At 46.3% G+C, this 20823-nt stretch overlaps 1 protein-coding gene and 1 long non-coding RNA gene across 7 annotated transcripts in view; one reads left to right on the forward strand and one right to left on the reverse strand.

Moving 5' to 3' along the window:
• Window positions 1-20823, reverse strand: part of Etv6 (ETS variant transcription factor 6) — a 215532-nt gene that overhangs the window by 38366 nt on the left and 156343 nt on the right. For all 6 annotated transcript variants that reach the window (XM_074076036.1, XM_074076038.1, XM_074076035.1 and 3 more), the window contains exon 3: window positions 9782-9946. In XM_074076036.1, the coding sequence (XP_073932137.1) occupies window positions 9782-9946 (165 nt within the window). The remainder of the gene's footprint in view (window positions 1-9781; window positions 9947-20823) is intronic.
• On the forward strand, window positions 9991-17965 carry LOC141424038 (uncharacterized). Its single transcript, XR_012448840.1, has 3 exons — window positions 9991-10492; window positions 16590-16647; window positions 17685-17965. It is a non-coding gene; the product is annotated as an uncharacterized lncRNA (long non-coding RNA).

The following is a 20823-nucleotide window of genomic DNA, read 5'->3' on the forward strand; positions in this document are numbered from 1 at the left end:
TTTTGGGCTAAAGATATTGCTATTTTTTCTCCAAACTCAGCCTGAACCTGAGACACTGTCCACACCGATTTCATTCTGTACAGTCTGTCCCAAATGAAGTCCCCTGACTACCCTCTCCTGAGGAACCTGGTGACCTTGCTTTTTCTTTGTTCCTTCCTGCACCTTTGATTTTTGCTTGCTAGTAGTGTAATTACTGCCACTTCTTACAATTATGGTTAAGTAAAGACTTTGAACAACACATCTCTTGGGAGTCTCATGAAAAAAGAGGCACTTAGGAAGAAGCAGAGAAAGTCACAGAGAAGGTAGAATCTGAACACAGGACCATGTTCCAGAGCTGGGGAAAGCTTCTGCACTCCTGGAGTCCAAGCCTAGTAGCCATGGTGATGGCTGTGATGGTGGGGATGGAGCCTGAAATACAGTCCTATTTTAATGATTCGTATTTTAATCTCATACAAAAATAAGTCCCTAATCAACACTTTTTTTTTTTTTTTTTTTGGTTGAGTCTAATGTCTCTGAACCTTCCTAATTTACATGGCCTTATGCTTGCTGGGTTTGATGCTGTTTTATTTCAGCTGTATGCAGAATACAACATTTAAAAATGTGTTCTTGGTGATTACTATCACTAAAAAAACCGTGGTCCGTAATTAGTGCATTCAGTTTGGAAGGGGAGGCCAGGAAATATAAATTTAGTATCTGAGGGTGCTCAACGCTGTGCCAGCAGCCTAGCAGCTGAGGTGTGACCGGCCTGAGCACCAGGTCACCTTGAAGTCCCCAGACTTCTCTGCCGAAGGTGGATCACAGCACCTCTAGCAGATGCTCCACGAGGGAACTGCTGGGTGGCACCTGAAGCAGGGGAGGTGGCACCGAGGCTGGAGAGGAGGCACTTTCTCTCCCATGTTCTATGTACGCTGCCTTAAAGCAGGGTAGCTCTGTCCCTGTGAGTCAGGCTGACGCCTCCTGAGATTTATTTCCTAACTTCAGCAGGCCTCTATTCCCTCAGAAAATGGCCACATGAAAGGCATCTATGCCACATTTCTGCGAGAGTTCAGTGAGGTGATCCAAGAAATGACAATGAACTCGGCCCTGCCTCGAACTCATGATCCTCCTTCCTGCCTCTGCCCCCTAGGTGCTAGGATTACAGATGTGCACCACCAAGCCCATCTTAGATGTTTCTTAGATTGATTCGAACTTCTGCTCCCTAGGGGACCCCAGCTCCTCTTCCCCCACCAATAATTAGGTTTGGCTGTGTGTGTTCTGTGATGGGCAGATGGCCATGGCATAAGCGAGTCATTTTTGGACAGCTCTGTTGGAAGAAAGTTCTGTTGAGCTGGGATCTGGGTCCCTTGCAACCTCCACACCTCAGTTCTTACTCTTAGCCTCTGGAGGACACAAAACGCGTCTTGTCTCCAACAGGTTTCTGAGGAAATGAAGCTGGCCTTTCTACCCTCCTCCAGGCCCACTTCTCTGTTCTATTTTTCAAATCCTCTAAACTACACAGGTGATAGAATAGTACTAACCAGAGGATCTCTGGAATAGAGAAGACATTTAAAAAGAAGTAATATTTATTTGCCTACTGAGCCAACATGCTGTTTTTGACCATTGGCTTAAATGAAATTTAAAGACATATTAAAAAAAATGCTTAGCCCATTTTTTGTTGTTTGTTTTGTTTTGTTTTTGCGGTACTGGGACTTGAACTCAGGGCCTTCACCCTGAGCCACTCCACCAGCCCTATTTTTGTGCAGGGTTTTTTAAGGTAGGGAAACACAGAACTATTTGCCTAGGCTGGCTTTGAACCACAATCTTCCTGATCTCTACCTACTAAGTAGCTAGGATTATAGGCGTGAACCACGGGCGCCCGGCCCATTTGGGTCTTGATAAATGTCTGCCTTCCTGAAAAGAAATGAACAGGACTAATCGGTGCTTTACTAAGCAATGGAGCCTGGCCTCTGGTCTAGGGCCAGTCGCTCCCGCTGGTTCCCATGCACACCTTCACAAGTCCACACAGCCTGCTGCACGGGCTGTGCAGAGGAGGATTTCATGAAGTTGCTGAGCTGCAGGACCCTTCCTTGCACAGGACCCTAGGGGGAGTTCTGGAAATTACTGCAATGCCCAAACTGTAAGGTTTAGGTCCTCAAACCTAGGTATGGTCCTCAGTGTACACGTACTTATGCACGTACAAACATAACACATGTACAACTTTGACATGTATATCTTTTTTGGGCAGTACTGGGGTTTGAACTCAGGGCCTCATGCTTGCTAGGCAGGTGCTCTACCACTTGAGCCATGCCGCAGGCCTTTTTTTATGCTTTGGTTATTTTTCTGGCAGAATCTTGTGTTTTTGCTTGGAGCTGACTTTGGACTGTGATCCTCTTTACCTTCTCCTCTTGCATAGCTGGGATTACAGGCATGCATCATACCTGACCATGACGTCTTGACATGAAAAGCCAGCCTACCATTTTGAGAACCCTAAATTCTACTGTTTTATTGAAATTTGCTTCAAATGGATGGGAGAGAACGGGAACTACAGTGCTGAAAGCTGCCTCGTCGATCTTGCCAGTGTCTGAAGATCGACAGCATTCAGATGCCGTTGGGGGTTAGGATGACTGAGTCACTTCACTTTTACAGGACAGAACTGGGCTCTGGAGCCAGGCAGTGCCGGGCCTGGATGCTGGTTCCTCCACTTACTTGCCAGCTGCGAGCCCATAGGCAAATTTGGTTTTCCTGCCTGGGCGTTAGTTTAAGGCTTAGTTTTCTTTTGTGCAGAAAGAGAATCATGCTCCGTGCTTGGCGGGCTCCTGAGAGGACTAGGGGACGCGCTGCATTCAAGTCACCAGGCTTGAGTCTGCCGTAAGATTCACCTGGGGGTGTCCTTGTGATTCCACCATTCATCAACAGACAAGTCTCAAAAGCCTGGCAACAGTTGTTTTTTTTTTTTTGCCTCAGTATCTTTTTACTAAAGCGTAAGTCTCACAAAGTCACATTCGTTATGTGTGATGTATTTTTTTCTAGTTGATGGCATTTCGTATAGACATTTCTAGATTAAAGCCCCATTCTCCCCTCATTCATACTGTTAGCTTCAACTCCTTTAGGGTTCTTCCTTTCAACACGTAAGTGGTTTCAAGTGTTCCCTGCACACACACACACCCCTCTGTCCTCATTTTTCTCCTCCAGAACCTGCTCCTGTCTCTCCTCCTCTCACCACCAAGTCACCTGTCCCATCTCCACTTTCTCACCTTCCATCCTGGTTCCCCCCTCACCCTTCTCCAAAATGCTCTGGCCTGAGATCCCCTCCCTGTTGTCAAGTCAAAAGGCAACAGTGCCACTTGAGGAACGGCCGGACTGCCCAGCAACCTTCTTCACAAAGGAATCAGGGCCTCCCTCTCCCCGAATCCTCGGTGGCTGCAGTCCTACTTCTGGCTTCCTTCCCACCTTCTGCTCTTCCTCCTCCAGCCCTCCCTCACTATGGTTGCCAGGCTCTCCATAGCTTTCCTTCTTGGGCAGTCTCAGCTGTGACTTCATGTAGTCTGTCTGTCCTAAATCTGTGCCAGTCAGGAAGTCTTCAGAACCCAGGATCCATCTACTTCTCTCTGCTTGGATGTCACAGGCAACATCCACCCAACATGTCTAACGCAAAAAATCTTTGCAAGCCATTGGAGGTTGCCTAGTTCAGTAAATGCCCAGTTAGCTGATTAGGTCAGAAACTTGGAGTAGCCCTTAAGTCTTCTCTCCCTTTCACGTAACATGCTGTCAGTCATCAAGCCATGGAGACTCTGCCTTCTAAACATCTCCTGGTCCTCCTTAGTTCTAGACTGTAGCCAGCCAGACTGACTCACCTCCACTTCTCTCCTCTGCACCTTCTTCCCCAATCCTCTGCTTACAGTTCTGAACATGGGCTGGAGCCATGGATCAAGTGATACAGCACCTGCCTAGCAGCTTGACACCCTGAGCTCAAATTCTAGCACCAGCAAATGAAACAAAACAGAAAACAATGCCAAATGTGATCTTCAAGGCTATGAATAGTCTACTAAGAAATAATAAACGAGGGGTGGAATGAATGGTTGTGAAGCCAAAGTTACTCCATTTTATTTATCTTCCTTAAGTTTGTGCAGCTAGGAGATTTTGGGGGTGGCTGGGGAGTTTCTAGTTTTTACTCTTACAAACAGAATTGCTAAGGGCATCTCTTCCTCCCCCTCACTATCAGATGGTTTCCTTGCCTATTTTCTTAGAAGGGGAATTACCAGTGACAGAAGAGGATTAGTTTTGAAGTTCTTATTATATACTGTGTGCTCTTAGAAGGCTGGGGTCGATGTTTAGTGTCACCTCCAGTGGAACCTAGAGCCTCTCACACGGGACTCCTTACTGTCTCACTTCTGGGGTTTAGTGGGTTTAAGTAGAATTTTAACATTATTAAATGTGCCTTTTATCAGGCCCCAATTTGCTGAGTACATAAATTCATATGCAGATTAACTGAAGTAAGACAGAATTAGTTTGCAAGCAGTTCTCTCTTCTCTTTCATTTTTGTTCAGCAATTTTGGTTTCTTTCTGACCAATTCTTTAAAAAAAAAAAAAAAGTATGCCTGGTGTGGGAGAGATATTTCTTAGATTTGTCAGAGAATTTTCTCCTGGGTCTGTTCTACCTGTGACGGGCTGAGGACAAAGCCCTCGGCTCCAGTCTCTTGAATTCTCCATAAGCTCAGCAGTGCAAGTGCCCACATAGTCGCAGGCCTGGGGCTGCCCACTGCCAGTCCAAACAGGCCCAGTCCTGTAATAGGACAGCTTGATTTTGAGCTCTGCTTGGTCCTGGTTTCTTAGCATTCTACTTAATCCATTTTTGTAGGTTGATTGAATTACAGACTGTTCATTTAATACAAAATGCTTTCTGGGAGCATAAAATGAAATTATTCTTGGGCCTGGCATGGTGGCTCACGCCTGTCATCCTAGCTACTTGGGAGGTGGAGATAAGAGGATGGAGGTTTGAGGCCACACCAGGGAAAATTAGGGAGACCCTATCTCAAAAAACAAGTTGGGTGTGATGATTCAAGCCCTGTAATCCCAGCTACTCAGGAGGCAGAGGTAGGAGGATCGCGAACTGAGGCCCTTCTGGGCAAGTGCTCCCCCACGTGAGCCACACCTTCAGCAAGATCCTATCTAAAAGTAAACTAAAATTAAAAGGGCTGCGAGCACAGCCCAAATGGTACAGTGCCCAAGTTCAAACCCCAGTACTTCCAAACAACAATGAAAACCCACTCTTTTACTCAGGAGCTAACCCTTCAGATTTAGAGCTTTCTCTTTACTTATGCCTTAAACACAGAGCTCCTGAGGAAAAGGTTATGGGAATGCTGGAACATTCTATTTAAGATAATCAAGCAGTTAGAAAACAGATACCCTAAGACATTTACTGTGAGCTAGGCAGACAATGTCAGGTCCGGTAAGCAGTGCGTTCTTGAGAAACTAGACATGCTGCAAGCTGGTGATGTGTTTATTAAAGGAAGAGCTGAGCGCTCGCTCTCCATTATCATGACGTCACTAGGCATGATGTCAGGATTGGGGGCCCCTGTCATTTCACAAACGGGACAGATGAGACACGAACAAATGAAATGACTTTCCATAGTGACTGCTCTCAGCGCTTCTCTGACGTGTGCTGCACAGTCCCCCGTTGTTCAGAAGCACAATAAGAGAAGAGCCACCTCTGAGTGAACTCAGTCAAGGCCTTGAACCACGATCCTCCTGAACTCTGCCTCTTGAGTAGCTGAGATTACAGGTGTGTGCTGACACGCCCGGCCTCATATATATGTAAGGTATCGTGCTGGGGGGATTAATTGTGACAATTCCGAATAGCCTTACATTGTACATGATTAGATTGCCTATCAATATATGTTTCAAATGAACTGAAGGAACTTTAAAAATATGTCTCTCCCCCTACTTTGTTTTAGTGCTGATACCATATAACATGACTTAAATTGATAATTATCTGGGTGTTTTTGTTCATATAAAATAATGAGCCGTGCAACGGCGAAGCTAAAAGAGAGTTATTATAAACAGCAACTTCTCGTTCTCTCTTATTTATGGGTTTTCTTAAGAGTATCAAATAACCCAGGAACCAAAGGCCTCCCTGAATTTAAATCGCCCCGAGAATTTAATATGGCAACTCCTCTGTGGTCCAAGAACCAGGTGAAATCCTCCTGGTCCAGGAGAGGTTTGTATAAAGTTGGGGTCCCTTTGCATTTCTCCGCTAGCTTTGCGAGTGCTGTAAATCTGTCATCGTGGATCCTCCAATGGGGACTATTCCAGAGGCAACACCCCGTGTACCTTCAGCCTCTGGACTCCTGCGTAGAGATCACAGTTACACAAACCACATCCAGGTGCTCCCTGCTTTATTCTAGTGGTAGAAAAGGGGAACTTTTGTCTTGGAAGTGGGTAAGTTTAAGTTGTTAAATTGGCCAAAGAATAAAGCATTTGGAGAGGCCAGTGTACTTGAATTTGAGGTACTGCCATATTTCACACAAAGAGAAGGCGTGAAGCACTGGACCTCACTGTTCTGAATGAGGACCACGGCCACAGCGCTGTCCCCCTTCAGTGGCCAGTGAGTCTACCCTCGGCACTAAGGCAAACATATGTCCCAAGGGAAGAGCTCCAACCACATCACCAAAACTCTCCAGTGGGCACTCAGGCTTTAAGGGGTATTCAAACCAAGCTAGCATTTACTGAGTGCCAACAGGATGCAATGTCCCCTGAGAGGTACTGAAGATGTGACAGTCTAGCAGGACACAATGCCTGCCCTGTACAGAGGGGTACAGGATAGAAGACCCCGTACAACACTGTGTGTGTGTAGGGGGAGGGGCACAACAGAAACAGAGAACACTCTGGATAACACAGGGACGACCAGCCCTTAACCCAGCGGGGGAACAAGACAGGGGATAGGAGGGGTACAATTAGGGAAGCAGACTCATAAGTCAAGTCGAGCTTTCCAGAAGAAATTTGGCCCAACTTGAGATGTGACGAGGGAATCTGGCCCATGAGGGGAATGCACCAGGAATGACAGTGAGCACAGGTCCACACCAAGGATGTGACATGCGTGGCTTTGTCTCTGAACTCCTCCTTCTGCAAGCTGGCCTCCCCTCCCACTCCACGCTCCCCTGGCTCCCTCTTGCTTACCTTTCAAGTTTTCAAAGTCCGGCCCCATGGTCACAGCCACGAATCTTACCAGTCTCACTAGAAATGCTCCTAAGCTTCCTCAGCTGGTGCACATTTCTGTATGATTTTCCACAGCCGCCACCGAGCGTGCAGACTAGACACTGCCTTACTGGGCCCTCCTGGCTCTTCCCAGCCATCGGTGGGACGTTTTCATCACGACTCTCCGAGCCAACCTGCTCCAACAACCGAATCCCACTCCCCTCTCCTGTTCTGATCAGCTCCGTCCCTTCTCATGAGACACCTGCCACTTTGTTCACTACAAAGCCTCCCCAGCTCTCGTTGGCCTTTACTTAGGGTCAGCACCATCTGCTCTCTAACTGGACAGCCACTTCCACAAATGCAGGGCCAGCTTGCCCTGGGCCACCCAGAAAAGACATGCTGCAATAGCGAGGAACTACTGAGTGGCTTCATATGCTTGGAGCGGAGGACTTAGTGCTGCAAAATTTGAGAGGTTGGGGAGAAAAGTACACTGACTATAAAGAGGACCACCTGAGAGAGGTCTTGGGGAGTTCCCAAAGGCTTGGGAGGAAAGCTGGCCTTGGGGTCTAGGTCAAGTCAAGGCAGAACACATGGGTGTGTTCTCCATCTTTGCTTTAATGAACAGTTTCACCGAAACACTAGAGGTACAGGTATATGACTTCAGACACATTAATGCTGCCTCCTGAGTTTAACGCTGTGAGTTTCCACTGGTAGAGAAAAGGGAAGTAGGTTGGGTGTGGTGGCTCAAGCCTGTAATCCTAGGTACTTGGGAGGTGGCGATCAGAACTGTGGCTCAAGGCCAGCCTGAGCAAAAAGTTCATGAGACCCCCCCCATCTCAACTACTCTGGAGAGGCACACATAGAAGGCTCTTGATCCAGGCTGTCCCAGGCATAAAGTAAGACCCTATCTCAACACAAAAAGAGCTGGTGGAGTGGCTCAAGCAGTAGAGCACCTGCCAGCAAGCGTGAGGCCCTGACTTCACTCCAAGAACTATTAAAAAAAAAAAAAAAAAAAAAAAAAGGGAAGTATTTTGCAATCAATTCAAAGGACAGTTTATTTTACATGATTGTTTTACAGATTTCTTATTTTGAGATTACACACACACACAAAATCAATGATCTGAGACAAAATGTTGCCAGTATGCTATGTTTCTGATAAAAACTCAAAAATGGCCTGTTGCCAGAGACAAAAATTCCCACATCCCATAGCATCTACACTTTTGGGGAACTTCCCCTTTGGCGTTTCTTCATGTAAACGGTTCACTGCTTCTAGGACTAGTAGGAAGCCACCACCCTCTAGTTTCATCTTGCCCCGTACTGGGGGGGCCTGTCTTTACCACGGTTAGTTCATTAACTGCTGGCAGGCCTCCCGGACAAATAAGGATTGGACGCACTTAGGGACGACCCCAAGGCCTCAGGCAGGATCAATGCCCTTTGCCAAGGATGGAAGGGACTCTGCCAGGCAAGCCACATCAAAGTCAGGGTCTGTGATGAGCCCTGGAAAAGGAAGGCCTTTGGTGCTGCAATAACTAACCTATCAAGAAGCATTAACCTCAGACCCGAGTAGTTCCCAGACAGCTATCTACCCCAGATCCCCAAGGTTAAAGAAACGAACTTGAGAAGCGTAGCTTATCCATGTGGCAATATACTTTGCAGGTACAAATTTTTGTAACTGAATTCAATCTTCCAATGCGGTCTTAGGAGCCCATTTTTGTCAAATCTTTCTAGTTAGATGGACCCAAGAAACCTCCCACTCTTATCTTTCAGGATTCCCACAAGCTACAAGGTGCATTGCTTCTTAAAAGTCAGTCCTGCCAGAGGACATCATGTGAAGCCCCCTGAGTCCACTTCTGAACTTGCCTTGGCCACCAGGAGCTCACACTTCCCAGTTTGGACCTCCAGTTCCCTGTTTCTATTTCTTTTCTACCCTTCTACCTCAGCAGTGTCCAGGCCCTTTCTCTCTTGCTTGTTCTGTTGTTGTTGGTTCATGACAGGGTCTCACGCTTTAGCTCAGGCTGGCTTCAAACTTTCGATCCTCCTACCTCTGCCTCCTGAGTGCTGGGATTACAGGTATGTACTGCCATGCCCGGTTCTTGTCTGTTTTTAATTGAACAGTTCATGCCCTACACTCACACTTAGCTATCTCTTTTAAATCTTCAGAATCATTAAGTTAGGTACAGTGATTCATGTCTGCAATCCCTGCACTCCAGAGGCTGAAGCAGGAAGACTGTGAGTAAAAGAACAGCCTAGACTATATAGTGAGACCTATAGCCAACCAACCAAACAAGCAAACAAAAGGTCCTCAGAATCAACGTCAAGGTAGAAGAAAAGGAAGGAAGGTATTTTCTTCTTTATTTGGTTACACGGGAGATCAATTAAGGTTCCGTGTCTGTAGGTTATCTTAGGTGACCCTAGGTCTCCCACTGATCTGGAAACTTCCTGGTCTCCCTCACACTGGCCTATGTTAGTGCATTTTCCTTCTCCTGAGCTGTCATGTCTTCATGCCTGTGATGACCTACTTTGGCAAGTCGTTGGGCAAAGAGTAACCAGTGACAATAGACTTTCCACGCTGAGCCAGGAGAACACCCCTGCAGAGAGTGACACCTACCTGAGTGAGGAGATCGGTAGCGGAAGTCCTCTTTGGTCAGCAGCAGGAGTGCTTTGCCATTCATTTCAAACGTGTTGCTGTCGATTGGCCTTAAAGAAAACTCATTCTCAGCCCACTTGAGCCACTGGGCTACGTCATCCCTGCTCCAGTACACTGGCTGCAAGCCTGGTAGAGAGAGAGCAAGACATAGAGAGAGAGAGAAAGAGAGAGAGAGAGAGAGAGGGTCTTGTTAGTGAGGCAGTTGGAATAAAGGGGAAAGATGTCAGCATAGTTATTGAAATTGAGTCTGTGTGTCTCAAGAGCTCTTGTGTGCAAGCCCAAGTCCCCGGTTCAAATTCTAGCCTCGTAGGTGCCGAAGTGTGCTGTCAGATGAACTTTTTAGTTAAAAGGAAAATGAAAAAACAAAGTTCTTTTTATGTATGTAAGGGATGTCAGGCCTTAGCATCCTGTCCCAGGGGGTGTGTTCATTTCAGGTTTGGCCCCCAAGGAGGCCCAGAATAATGACAAATCTCACTGTGCTTAGAGGTGACCTCAGAATCTGAGCTGATCCGATTGCAGCCCAGCGTTCTTTTGAAGTAAGAATGTTCCAGAGCTGGCCTTGACCTCCTGAGCTGCCAAGTAATGAAGTGCTCTCTGAAACTTCTTCCAGGAAGAGCCATTTACTCAGCCTCTGGGAAACCACCAGGCAGGCCTCTGGGAAGAGACGGCAAGGTAAGGATAAAAGGCCTTTGCCTTTTGTTTGAATTGCCCATGGCAGAACTTCCAGTGGATGTGGTACTGGCATGCTGGACCAGAAATGGCCAGGAGGGGGTGGCTGAGTGGGTGGCTCAGGTGGGGTCTCTGGGAGCCTCTTTGTGAGTCTTTATCTTTATTTTACTTGGCTGCTGCAGAAAACCTTTGATGTATCATTCTAGTGTTTAGAAGAATAGTTCTCAAAGTGTGCATCTGTGTGGTAAAAACTGTGTCTGCTTTGTTCGTCACTATATCCACAGTGGTTGAGGGCATGGCTCAAGTGGTAGAGCACCTGCCTAGCAAGCATGAGGCCCTAAGTTCAAATGCCAGCATTGTCAAGATGAATGAATGAATGAATGAATGTACAAACAAACCAATCAATCAATCAAAGCAAGTACAACTGAAACAGTGTTTGCTACACGGAGCTTTAGTCTCAATATAAATTACTTGAACTAGACACAGAAACTCTGTGACTGTCTCACAAAAGTGTCTATCAGCTTCACTTGGGAAGGAATCACCTTTCACCATAGACCAGGCATGACAGAGAACTTTCTAGACACTGTATGTGGGGGACAAATGGTTTGGATCCCCAGGGAATGTCCAGGGCTCTGGGCATGACTTCGGGCTCTATCTTCCACACGGCTCCTCTGTGGATCAGCTTTCTCTAACCCTAGAGAAGTCCCCTCAAAACCAGTCCATCCTGCATGGTATCAAAAAAGTGCAACTGGGCACTGAGATAATTAGAGATAGGCATTGAAGTGTCTTTTCTTGGTTTTTAGGTTTTATGATGTTTTCCTCATGGAAGCAAGTAGCATTATAAAACAACAGCACATAGTGTGTGACTGCTCTGTGATGGTTAGAATAAAAAAATCTCTAAAGAGCTCAAGGTTTTGGACTCGATTGTGATAAAAAGCAATCCAGCTCTTACCAGTGACCTTGAAAATGCTCATCTGGAGCCACAGGGTGGCAGGAGAAGCAGCTAGGCTGGCTTAGCAAAATCTCAAACTTTTGAGCTGGTTCAAACCCTAAGGCCGACTTCCTTCTGTCACCGGTGTCCCCTTTGAACGGGAACAACACTGAGAACTGGATGACTTTCACAGAAGAGGAAAAGGAGGATGGTCCCACTGGGGGGACAAATGGGAGGTCCCAGTCAGGCTTGGCGTGGGAAAGCACCTGACGAGCATGGGGCCGAAGGCAGAGGATGCTCTGGAAATGCGGGGAAGAGCATGGGGTAGCTCGTTGGAAGTGCGGGTGCCAAAGCAAATACAGAACCGAATCCTGCAGGGGAGGGAAATGAAAATAAAATACTGAAGTTTCTGAAGAGGCCACACTGACGGAGGCAGTGAGGAGGGGTGGGAAGTGTGAATAGTAATTTGAGGTTCTTTCTATTCTATGGAAGAAAACACTCATGAGTAATCTTTTCCCTAAATACAAGAAGAGTCACACACTCCAAACAGCACTGCGGGTTAAAAACAAGTTTCTCTTCTCACTTCCCATTAATCTCTCCCACAGCCCAGGCTTGAAGCAGCCAAGACCACAGTGGCGAAAACCCCCTCGACAGGAGCCAATGGGTTTGGGTACAGAAAGGACCCAGCAAGTGACAGAGGGTCCCTTGGCAATGCTGATGGAGCAAGCTACTTGCTCAAGGCCACTCAATAAGTTGATTGGTGCCACTGCACTTCCTTTAGCATAAAGACAGAAGGTGGACAGCTCCCTGAGCTGCAAAGAGCTTGATCCACTTTGGTGTGGGGAGTCAAGTGCATCGCTACTTCCTTGTCCATTCAATAGAATAAAAAGATGTGGTAGACGGCGTCCTTTCCAATTCTGAGGAAAAAAAGCCATTTCCCCTCACACGTAAGGGCCCGATGGCCTTGTGTGTTGTAGCATCTGCATGGAACACAGCTAGAACTCACACAACTAACTGTAATCAAGGTAATTTGGCTTCTAAACAGGAACCAAGCTCTTCTATGCACCCAGCACCAAGTACTTTATAAGTAGCAGCTCATTTAATTGCATGCTTATACAACTCTTGAGATAGTGGTCAGATTAGGAAGCTGAGTGCTGGTATATTTAAGGGATTTGCACAAGGTTGTAAGGCCCTAGATGAGCTGGGATTCCAACCCAGGCAGTCTGATTCCAGAGTCTGTGTTCTTATCCTTCGCACTATGTATTTCCCAACCACACTCCGGACTGAGGTTGCTTTTCTACCTCTATTATGGATTCAAAAAGCCTGACTCTTTTCTGCACAACACTTAGATTCTTGGAGACATCTTCAAGCTACCAGTGGACTAAAAGCACAGGAAAAAGAATCTGTAGATTGCTGGAGAGATAGATAGGGTTATGCATGGGAAGAGGACAGAGGGCAGGTGGCACTGCTCAAAACGCATCCAGAAATGAAGCGCTGCTTTCAGGGCTGCTTGCTCACAGGCCCTCACTGTGACCGCACACGGTGATGCTTGGTGTTGATGTCACACGACTCCCAGCTCTGCTGAAGGGACACAAGCTGCATGGGGGAGGGCCACATTTAACTTGTTTTATAGTTATCCCTTGTAGCCTTAACTTGGTAAAGTTAAAGAACATAGATGTCTACCATTACTAAGGAAAAAAAGGGGGTGGAGAAAGACCCTGTGTTCTTCGGCCTATGAGAACCATTTCCTAAGGTCACCAATTTTAACGCCCATTAATTTCAGAGACTCTTTGAGGAGGATTTTGTACAGAGGAAGTAAATTGCTATGATTACGAAAATTACTAAGAATTCCACTGCTCTTTTTTCAAGTCAAGTTTATGGTACTGCACCCTTCAATGATGCACCCAGACTCTCAAACTCTCCTGCTGTCTTCAATTCCGTGTTCAAAGGTGGCAGCCGTGTCCATCAGGACATTCTTACTGTCACTTCAAACTTTCTGAATAGGCTTAAACTAACAATAAAAGGTATGCTGGGAGTTAGGAGGCCAGATTTTATTCCCAAATCTGCCACTAATTAAATCGTGACTCTGGACAGACCACTCTGTCTTTGGCTCAGTGGCTTGATCTGTAAATGAGGGGCTTAGCATCTGTGATCACTGTCTCCTGGAGGGCTTAATATGGCCTGTATGTGCCTATTTAATTTGAATCTTAAAAACCAAAGGGTACAAACAGCTAAGACCTTTTTGTTTTCCATATAAAATTATTGGGCTCACGACTATGACCCCCTAGAGTTCGTAACTTCTGAAGAATCTTCTGATTCATGGAAGACAAATGAGTGCTTAAGAGTGTTTTCTAAGTTCTACTTCTTTGGAAATTCTTGGTAAGTAGCTATGGCGATGACGGACATCACAGTTTGTATCTTCTGAGTTGATAGCCTGCTCCCCATTTATCCTGACTTAACACTGAGGAAATGGAGGGCTGGGAGTAAGGGGATGCAGTTAGAGTGACACTCAGTTCAAATTCTAATTCCTGCAGAGCTGTGATGAAACCCAGGGCCTCATGCATGCAGGCAAACTCTCTACTCCTAAGCCACATTCCCAGCCTCCACTTCAAGCCCTTCTTTGTCCCCAGCTTTCTGTATAAACAGGAATTTATTCCAGATTCTATGGTTTGGAAGGCAGACTCACATGATATGAAAGATGGGAGACGCCTCAGAGATGATCTGGCCCAACCTCCGCCCGACTGGACTGATTACGAAACTGAATCCCAGAACAGCAAATGGATTACACCACGCACAATGGCCAGCCCCTGGGGCTCTGACTTTCCAACGTCCCACAGTGCCTCAACCCTTGATTCCAGGACAGATGATTTTGTGATCCTTGACATAGCGATGACAATTACAACTTCCTTGCTTGGTCATTTTGCCTCTCCAGATTAAAGTGGCTTTCATTGGTCCAAACATCAATCTCACACTGTGGATTTGAGACCCTCTCCACCCTGCCCACCTCCTCTAGGCATCCTGTGTGGCTCCTATTCCTAGGATTTTCTGTTATGTGGCCAGTACAGCTCCACTGATAATGACAGTTGACAATTATTAAGCACTTACACTGAGCACGACAATCACTGATCACTCACACTACTTATTACAAAGACTATGACTCTTATTTCACAGGTGAGAGAACTGCAGCCCACATAAACCAAGTGTGAGTGCGGAATCCCTGGCCTCATGGCCCCAACTCTTCAAGCCTGCTGTACTGTGCCATAAATTCTGAATGCTTTATATATGCAATTCACTTAATTCCCGTAACGATTCTGTAAGATCACAATGACCACTGGTGCACAGAGAAGTATAGTGACTTGCCTGTCACTCAGCCAGGAAATGAAAGGGCCAATATCTGAACCCAGGTGGTCTGATCCAAAAAAATCTCCATCATTAAACAGCTGTCTCTCTATTGAAGCTTATTTGGTGTTTTGGCAGGACACAAAATTTAAACTCATGATTTAACTTAAAAAAAGAAAAAAAGTGTCACAGTGGTTAATTCTGCCAGCACTAGGCATCAACACGGGACCTGTATATCCCAGCTGTGACCTTATGCAAGTTACTGACCTCTTTCATTTGCCTCCACTGAAAAGTACCACTGACTCACAAATGCTATGCTTATCAAATTCTTATCAAATGATCAGCGATAGCAAAGATGTAGACTAGTATTTGACATGGAGCAAACAGTGAACAAATGTTAGCTACTGGTTTCTACTCTTGTGATTACCACGGTTGCAATCTTAGGATTTGAACTCAGGGCCTCACACTTGTTAGGCAGGCACTCTACCACTTAAGCCACACTCCCAACCCTTGTTTGCTTTAGTTAGTTTTTCAGGTAGGGGCTTGCATTTTTGCCCAGGCTGTCCTCAGACCACGATCCTCCTACTTCCGCCTCCCCTACAGCTGGGATTACAGGTGTGTGCAATAATGTGGACCCTGTATAGCACCTTCCTGAAGAGGATGAGCAGGAAGAGGAGGAGCAGGTGTCTGGCTCCAAAGTAACAATTTGTTCCTAAATGATTATAACACATAGGTTTGAGAATCTGCACACGCCTGTAATCCCAGCACTGAGGAGGCAGAGGCAGGAGGATCACAAGTTCGAGGCCAGCCTGGGCTACATAGCAAGACCGTGTCTTGAAACACCAAAAGTAAATCTGTCCTGAATTTCCTGTGGAAATGAGTGGCTTCAGTCTGTACACGACCCACCCGTGTCCTAGTCCTAATATCAGGTGCACACAGGTCATCTCTCCTCTAGTTCCTCTCCAATTCGCACTCCCCCATGGGGCACAATCAGAGGTGGCTTGTCTTCCCTTGCAAGTTCTCTGCCCCAAGAGCCTTGAGGACGTTTAGGATAACTTGTAGTCTTGCTTTCACACGCACTGCCGGCTTCAGTGTGACAGTGGGACTCCTCGATGGGAGAAGGAAAGGACAGAAGGTGACAAGTTTTGCTTCCTTTGGCTTGTTGATGTTTCCCCACCCAACCCACGTAGCAAGTTGAGCCATGCTCACCCTGACCTTACCCCCAATTCTGACCTGCTATGCTCTGGGGCATCTCCCCTAGCCTCCAGCTCACTTGGTTTTAGCATCCTTGACCTATGAAATTGCCCTTCCCGGTTTTCTTTTCAGTAACTCATTTTTTCACCCATTATGTACATCTTTTTAAAAATTTGAGCTCATTAGACTGGGAGCGAGCAGTGGGAAGATAAGTTGGCAGGATCTTTCTGGCAAATGACGGGGGATATTTTAAGACCCTGGAGAATGTCAACTTCTGAGAATCTAACTTAAAGAAATAACTTAGTATACAGAAACATAGTTCACACACAGAGATGGTCATTGTGATTTTAAACAGCAAGTGTTAATTTTCATAGTGAAACCGGGGAACACAGAGAAGACAGCAGTTAAGTAGACTAATGGCAGACAGAAAATTATGCAACCAGAACACCGTGTCCAAAAGTACATATTCATACTGAAAACCAAAATACTGTGCTCTCATATCATCTCGAATAACACACAGGAAACTGTTAACAGTTACTCTCTCTCCATACAGAATTCCGGGTGATATTTACTGTTTCATTCACTCTATTTTCTACATTAAGCATGTGATGTCTTTTTTTTTTTTTTTTGAGGTAGGTCTTTAAGCTGTCCAAGATGGCCTTGAACTTGGGATCCTCCTGCCTCAACCTCCCAAGTAAGTGGGACTACAGGGATGCATTACCATGCCCAGCTAGCATGTTCTTTTTACATTAAAAAGCCTGTTTCAAATGGAGCTTATCAGAGACTGTGCCCACTCCAGCTCCTCAGGTGCCATAGCTGGCCTTCCCCTCTCGCTCCCTGTAAGACACGTGCAGAGGGTAAGTCAGAGCCTCACTGTCAACACAACGTGACCCTTCTAGCTGTATTGTAGCATTTTCCCTCTACACTTTAAATAAGAAAACCCGCCTGATCGTGTCTTCCATTCCCTCTCCCAACTCTAAGACCAAAGTTCCCATCACTTCTACTCTGCCAACCAATTTTTCCTTGTTTGCCAGATATGAGCCCAAAGTCACACTGTCCCCCAACCTTCTTCCTTCTGAGACATAAAATTATTCATCGTGGTAGATGTGTTAAGAATTAAAGTGTACGTGCCTGTAGCCAAAAGTGATTTGGTGAGGTTCACATGGTGCCTGGCACACAGTGGTCTTCTCTGAAGTGCCGCACGGTATAGACAAAGATCCCGTGACTAGATGACCCACCTCTGGACCAGCTCTGCACCTGCCTCCCACCCCTCCCCAACACCATTCTCGTCTGGATGCTGGAGAGCCAGCACACTTCAGATCTGTGGAGGTTACACCACTGCCAATGCATCCCCTCAGCAAACCCGAGAGGGGCTTCAGTCAGCACAACTGTATTTGCAGAAAAAAGCCAAGCTCAGAGAGGCAAGAGACTTTCCCAAGGTTGCAAGGAGCCCAGGAGCAGAACTCTGGCTCCAGGTCATCTGATCAGTCCAGTGAGCTTCCTCTGGGTGGAAGAAATAGTGGATATAAAAGCCCCTTGCACTCTCAAGTGCCTTGTAAAAGTCAAGGAACTAGAAGAATTAACGGGTGAACTTGACTTTCTGTGGCAGGCCTGGGTGAGCTAGAGATCCAGGGCTCTGTGCTATGCCGGGAGACCATCTTCTGACTTCTGCATAGGGGCTGCAGCAGGCAGCTTGCCTTACCATTCTCTCCTGTTCGTTTTTCTTTCCAGAACAAAGCCAAGCCTTCTCCAAGTCCACCACCCCTTTGAAGAAGATGCAGCTGGATAAGCATTCGTGCCTCTAACCTTGGAAGTGCTATTGGGTCACTACTGCTTTCTGCACACGATTTCTGTCAGCAAGGAGCTGCAACTTCCAGAGCACCTCCAGTTTCTGTCCTCAAGGTTCTCCTGGATCTCAGCACTAGTTTCCAAGAGGTGGCTGGATGAGCTCAACTCAAAATTCCAAGACCAGGATACTTCCCATTCATGTTTCATTCCAAAGTCCTATTCTATTCCCTCAATTGTTTTTTTTTTCCTTATAAAGTTCATTTTGCAGAAATTTCTGACTTTTACCTAATTTTAGCCACCACAGGGGTTTTCAGTAGAAAATCTGTTGACAGTAAAAGTGACCCATGGCATGCCACATTCACCCTTGCAAAAATGACTTAGGCAAGTCTGTCCCATGTCTGCTGTGGGCAGCAGGCCCAAGGTGATAAGGCATGTGACATTTTAGGTAAAAGTGTGGGTTTTGGAGTCAGATAGTCCTGTGGTCAGGGATGGTGGTACATGCCTGTAATCCCAGTTATTTTAGAGGCAGAAATTTGGAGGACCTTGGTTTGAGGCTAGCTTGGGCAAAAAATTACTGAGACCCTATCCCAAGAAATAAGTCAGGTATATGGTGCAGGCCTGTGATTCCAGCTATGCCGTAGGTAGGAGGATGAAGGTCTAAGGCTGGTCCCAGGCAAAAACTTGAGTCCCTATCTGGAAAAAAAAAATTAAAGCAAAAAAGACTGGGGATATAGCTTAAGTAGGAGAGTGTTTGCCTAGAAAGCACAAGGCCCTGAGTTCAAACCTAAGCACAGCCAAAAATATAATATATATAATATATATTATATATAATATATATATTAGTTATATATATATATAACTATTATACATATGTATATATATATATAAAATATTTATGTCCTGCCACTTCCTAGCTCAGCAACTGTGGGTAGATTATATCTCTGAACCTCTACTTCCTCAGCTACAAAATGGGAACAAGGATAGTAGTTCTTGACCTCCTAGGGCAATTAGGATCCCTACAAAGATTAGCACTGAACCTGGGGCCCAGGAAGTGCTTGATACAGTGTGGGGGGCTGGGTAGGGCAGAGAGGAGACAGCAGGTAATTTACACCCTGCCATGTGTCTCAAGGAGACTGAAATACTCTGCAGCTCACAGTGGCCTCAGAAGCTGCAGCAGGGCTCTTGTCAGCTGCGAGGAGCTTGGGAGAGCTATGAGGACAGGGCAGTGCTTAGAGGAGGGGACTGGCACTGCCAGTGTGCAGAGACATAATAGCCTGGACCATGGAGGGACCAGAGGAAAGAAGGCCGAGGAGGAAGCAGGGACAGACGGGCAGACAGGGGTGAGGAAAGTGAGGCATCTGCCTTAGGTGTGAAGTTTAAGGGGCACCTTTAAAAACTCAGTAATTGCTGTAATCCCAGCTACTTGGGAGGCATAGATTGGGAGGATTGTAGTTTGAAGTCAGCCTGGGCAAAAAGTTAGTGAGACCCCCACCTCACTCAACAAGCCAGGCATGGTGGTACACATCTGTAATCCCAATTACACGGGAAGCACAGGTAGGAGGATTGAGGTCTGAGGCTGGCCATAGGCAAAAACACGAGACCCTATCTAAAAAATAACTAAGGTGAAAAAGGTCTGGGGGCGTGCCTTAAGTAGTAGGGCACTTGCCTAGCAAGCACAACGCCCAGAGTTCAAACCCCAATCCCGCCAAGTGGGAAAAAAACCCTCAGTAAATACGATAAATAATGGTTTAATGCAATTTGGTCATCTGGACACATCCACAATTCCCATATCTGCCGATTTAATCAACTGGGGATTTAACACACGCATCTCCAAAGTGTCCATTCTGAACCGCTTCATTTTTCTAGCAGTGACTTAGGTAGCAGTTACACTGCGTTAGGTGCTGTCAGTAGGGTGGAGATTGAAAGAATGTGGAGGAATGTGGAGGTTATGTGCAAACACCATGCCATTTTGCATAAGGCACTTAAGTATCCTAGGATTATTTGGGTTCTAGAACCAATCCTCTGCAAACAGCAGGGGTGACTGTACTTCAAAAATCAAACCTAATGCAAAAAATCCATTAGAAAGTAAACCCCTACAACTGAACCAAAGTCTTACTGAAAACAGATGATGGCCAGGTACAGCGCTAACGGAAAGGAGGACAGACCAGAGTGATTTTCTCAGCTTCTGGAGGAAAGGACACCCTCCTCCCCTTTTATGGTGTTACTGGGATTTGAACTCGGGGCTTTGCATTTGCTAGACAGGAACACTACCTCTTGAGCCATGCCTCCAGCCCTTTTTGGTCTGGTTATTTTGGAGATAGGGTCTCACTTTTTGCCTGGGCCAGCCGGGATCACGATCCTATTTTAGGCTTGTCGCCACAGCTGGGATGACAGGCATGTGCCATCATGCCCAGTTGTCTTCTGTTGAGATGGGGTCTCATGAACTCCCTTCCACCCTAACTGGCCTAGAACCTTGATCCTCCTGATCTCAATCTGCCATGTAGCTTGGAATGACAGATATATGCCACTGTTAGTTGAGATGGGGTCCTGTGAGCTTTTTGCCAGGGCTGACCTCAAACTATGATCCTCCTGATCTCTGCCTCCCAAGTAGCTAGGATTACAGATGTGAGCCACCTGCACAGGCTCGAAAGACCCATTTGAGAGTTCAGGGAAAAGCCAGTAACCCTCTTTTAAAATGCATAGCATGTGTACACAAATATCTGCCTGTGATTTCAACATTTATGGACTACCTTGAGTTTATCCATGGGGCACTGGAGAATCAATACCCTGTATGCAAATGAGCTTGAAAATACCATGCAAAAGCAAATTAGGTTTGAGAACACGCGTACACACACACACACACACCTCCCAGTATTTAGGAGAGGAAAGCAGAAGAGAGAGGAAGACAGGGTGCCTTCTTCTCACTCAGAAGTGGGAGGTCCGGGTGTCACTTGCTGTGATATGTACCCGCTGTACAAGGGGAATGACTGTGGGGAGGGTCAGGCATGTTAGAAATCACTGCTAACGCTGTTATGCACACTGGAGACTGAGAATTATCTTAACCTATGAGCAGCTGTGACAT

This window comes from Castor canadensis, chromosome 6 (assembly GCF_047511655.1).
Source record: "Castor canadensis chromosome 6, mCasCan1.hap1v2, whole genome shotgun sequence".
NCBI lineage: Eukaryota > Metazoa > Chordata > Mammalia > Rodentia > Castoridae > Castor > Castor canadensis.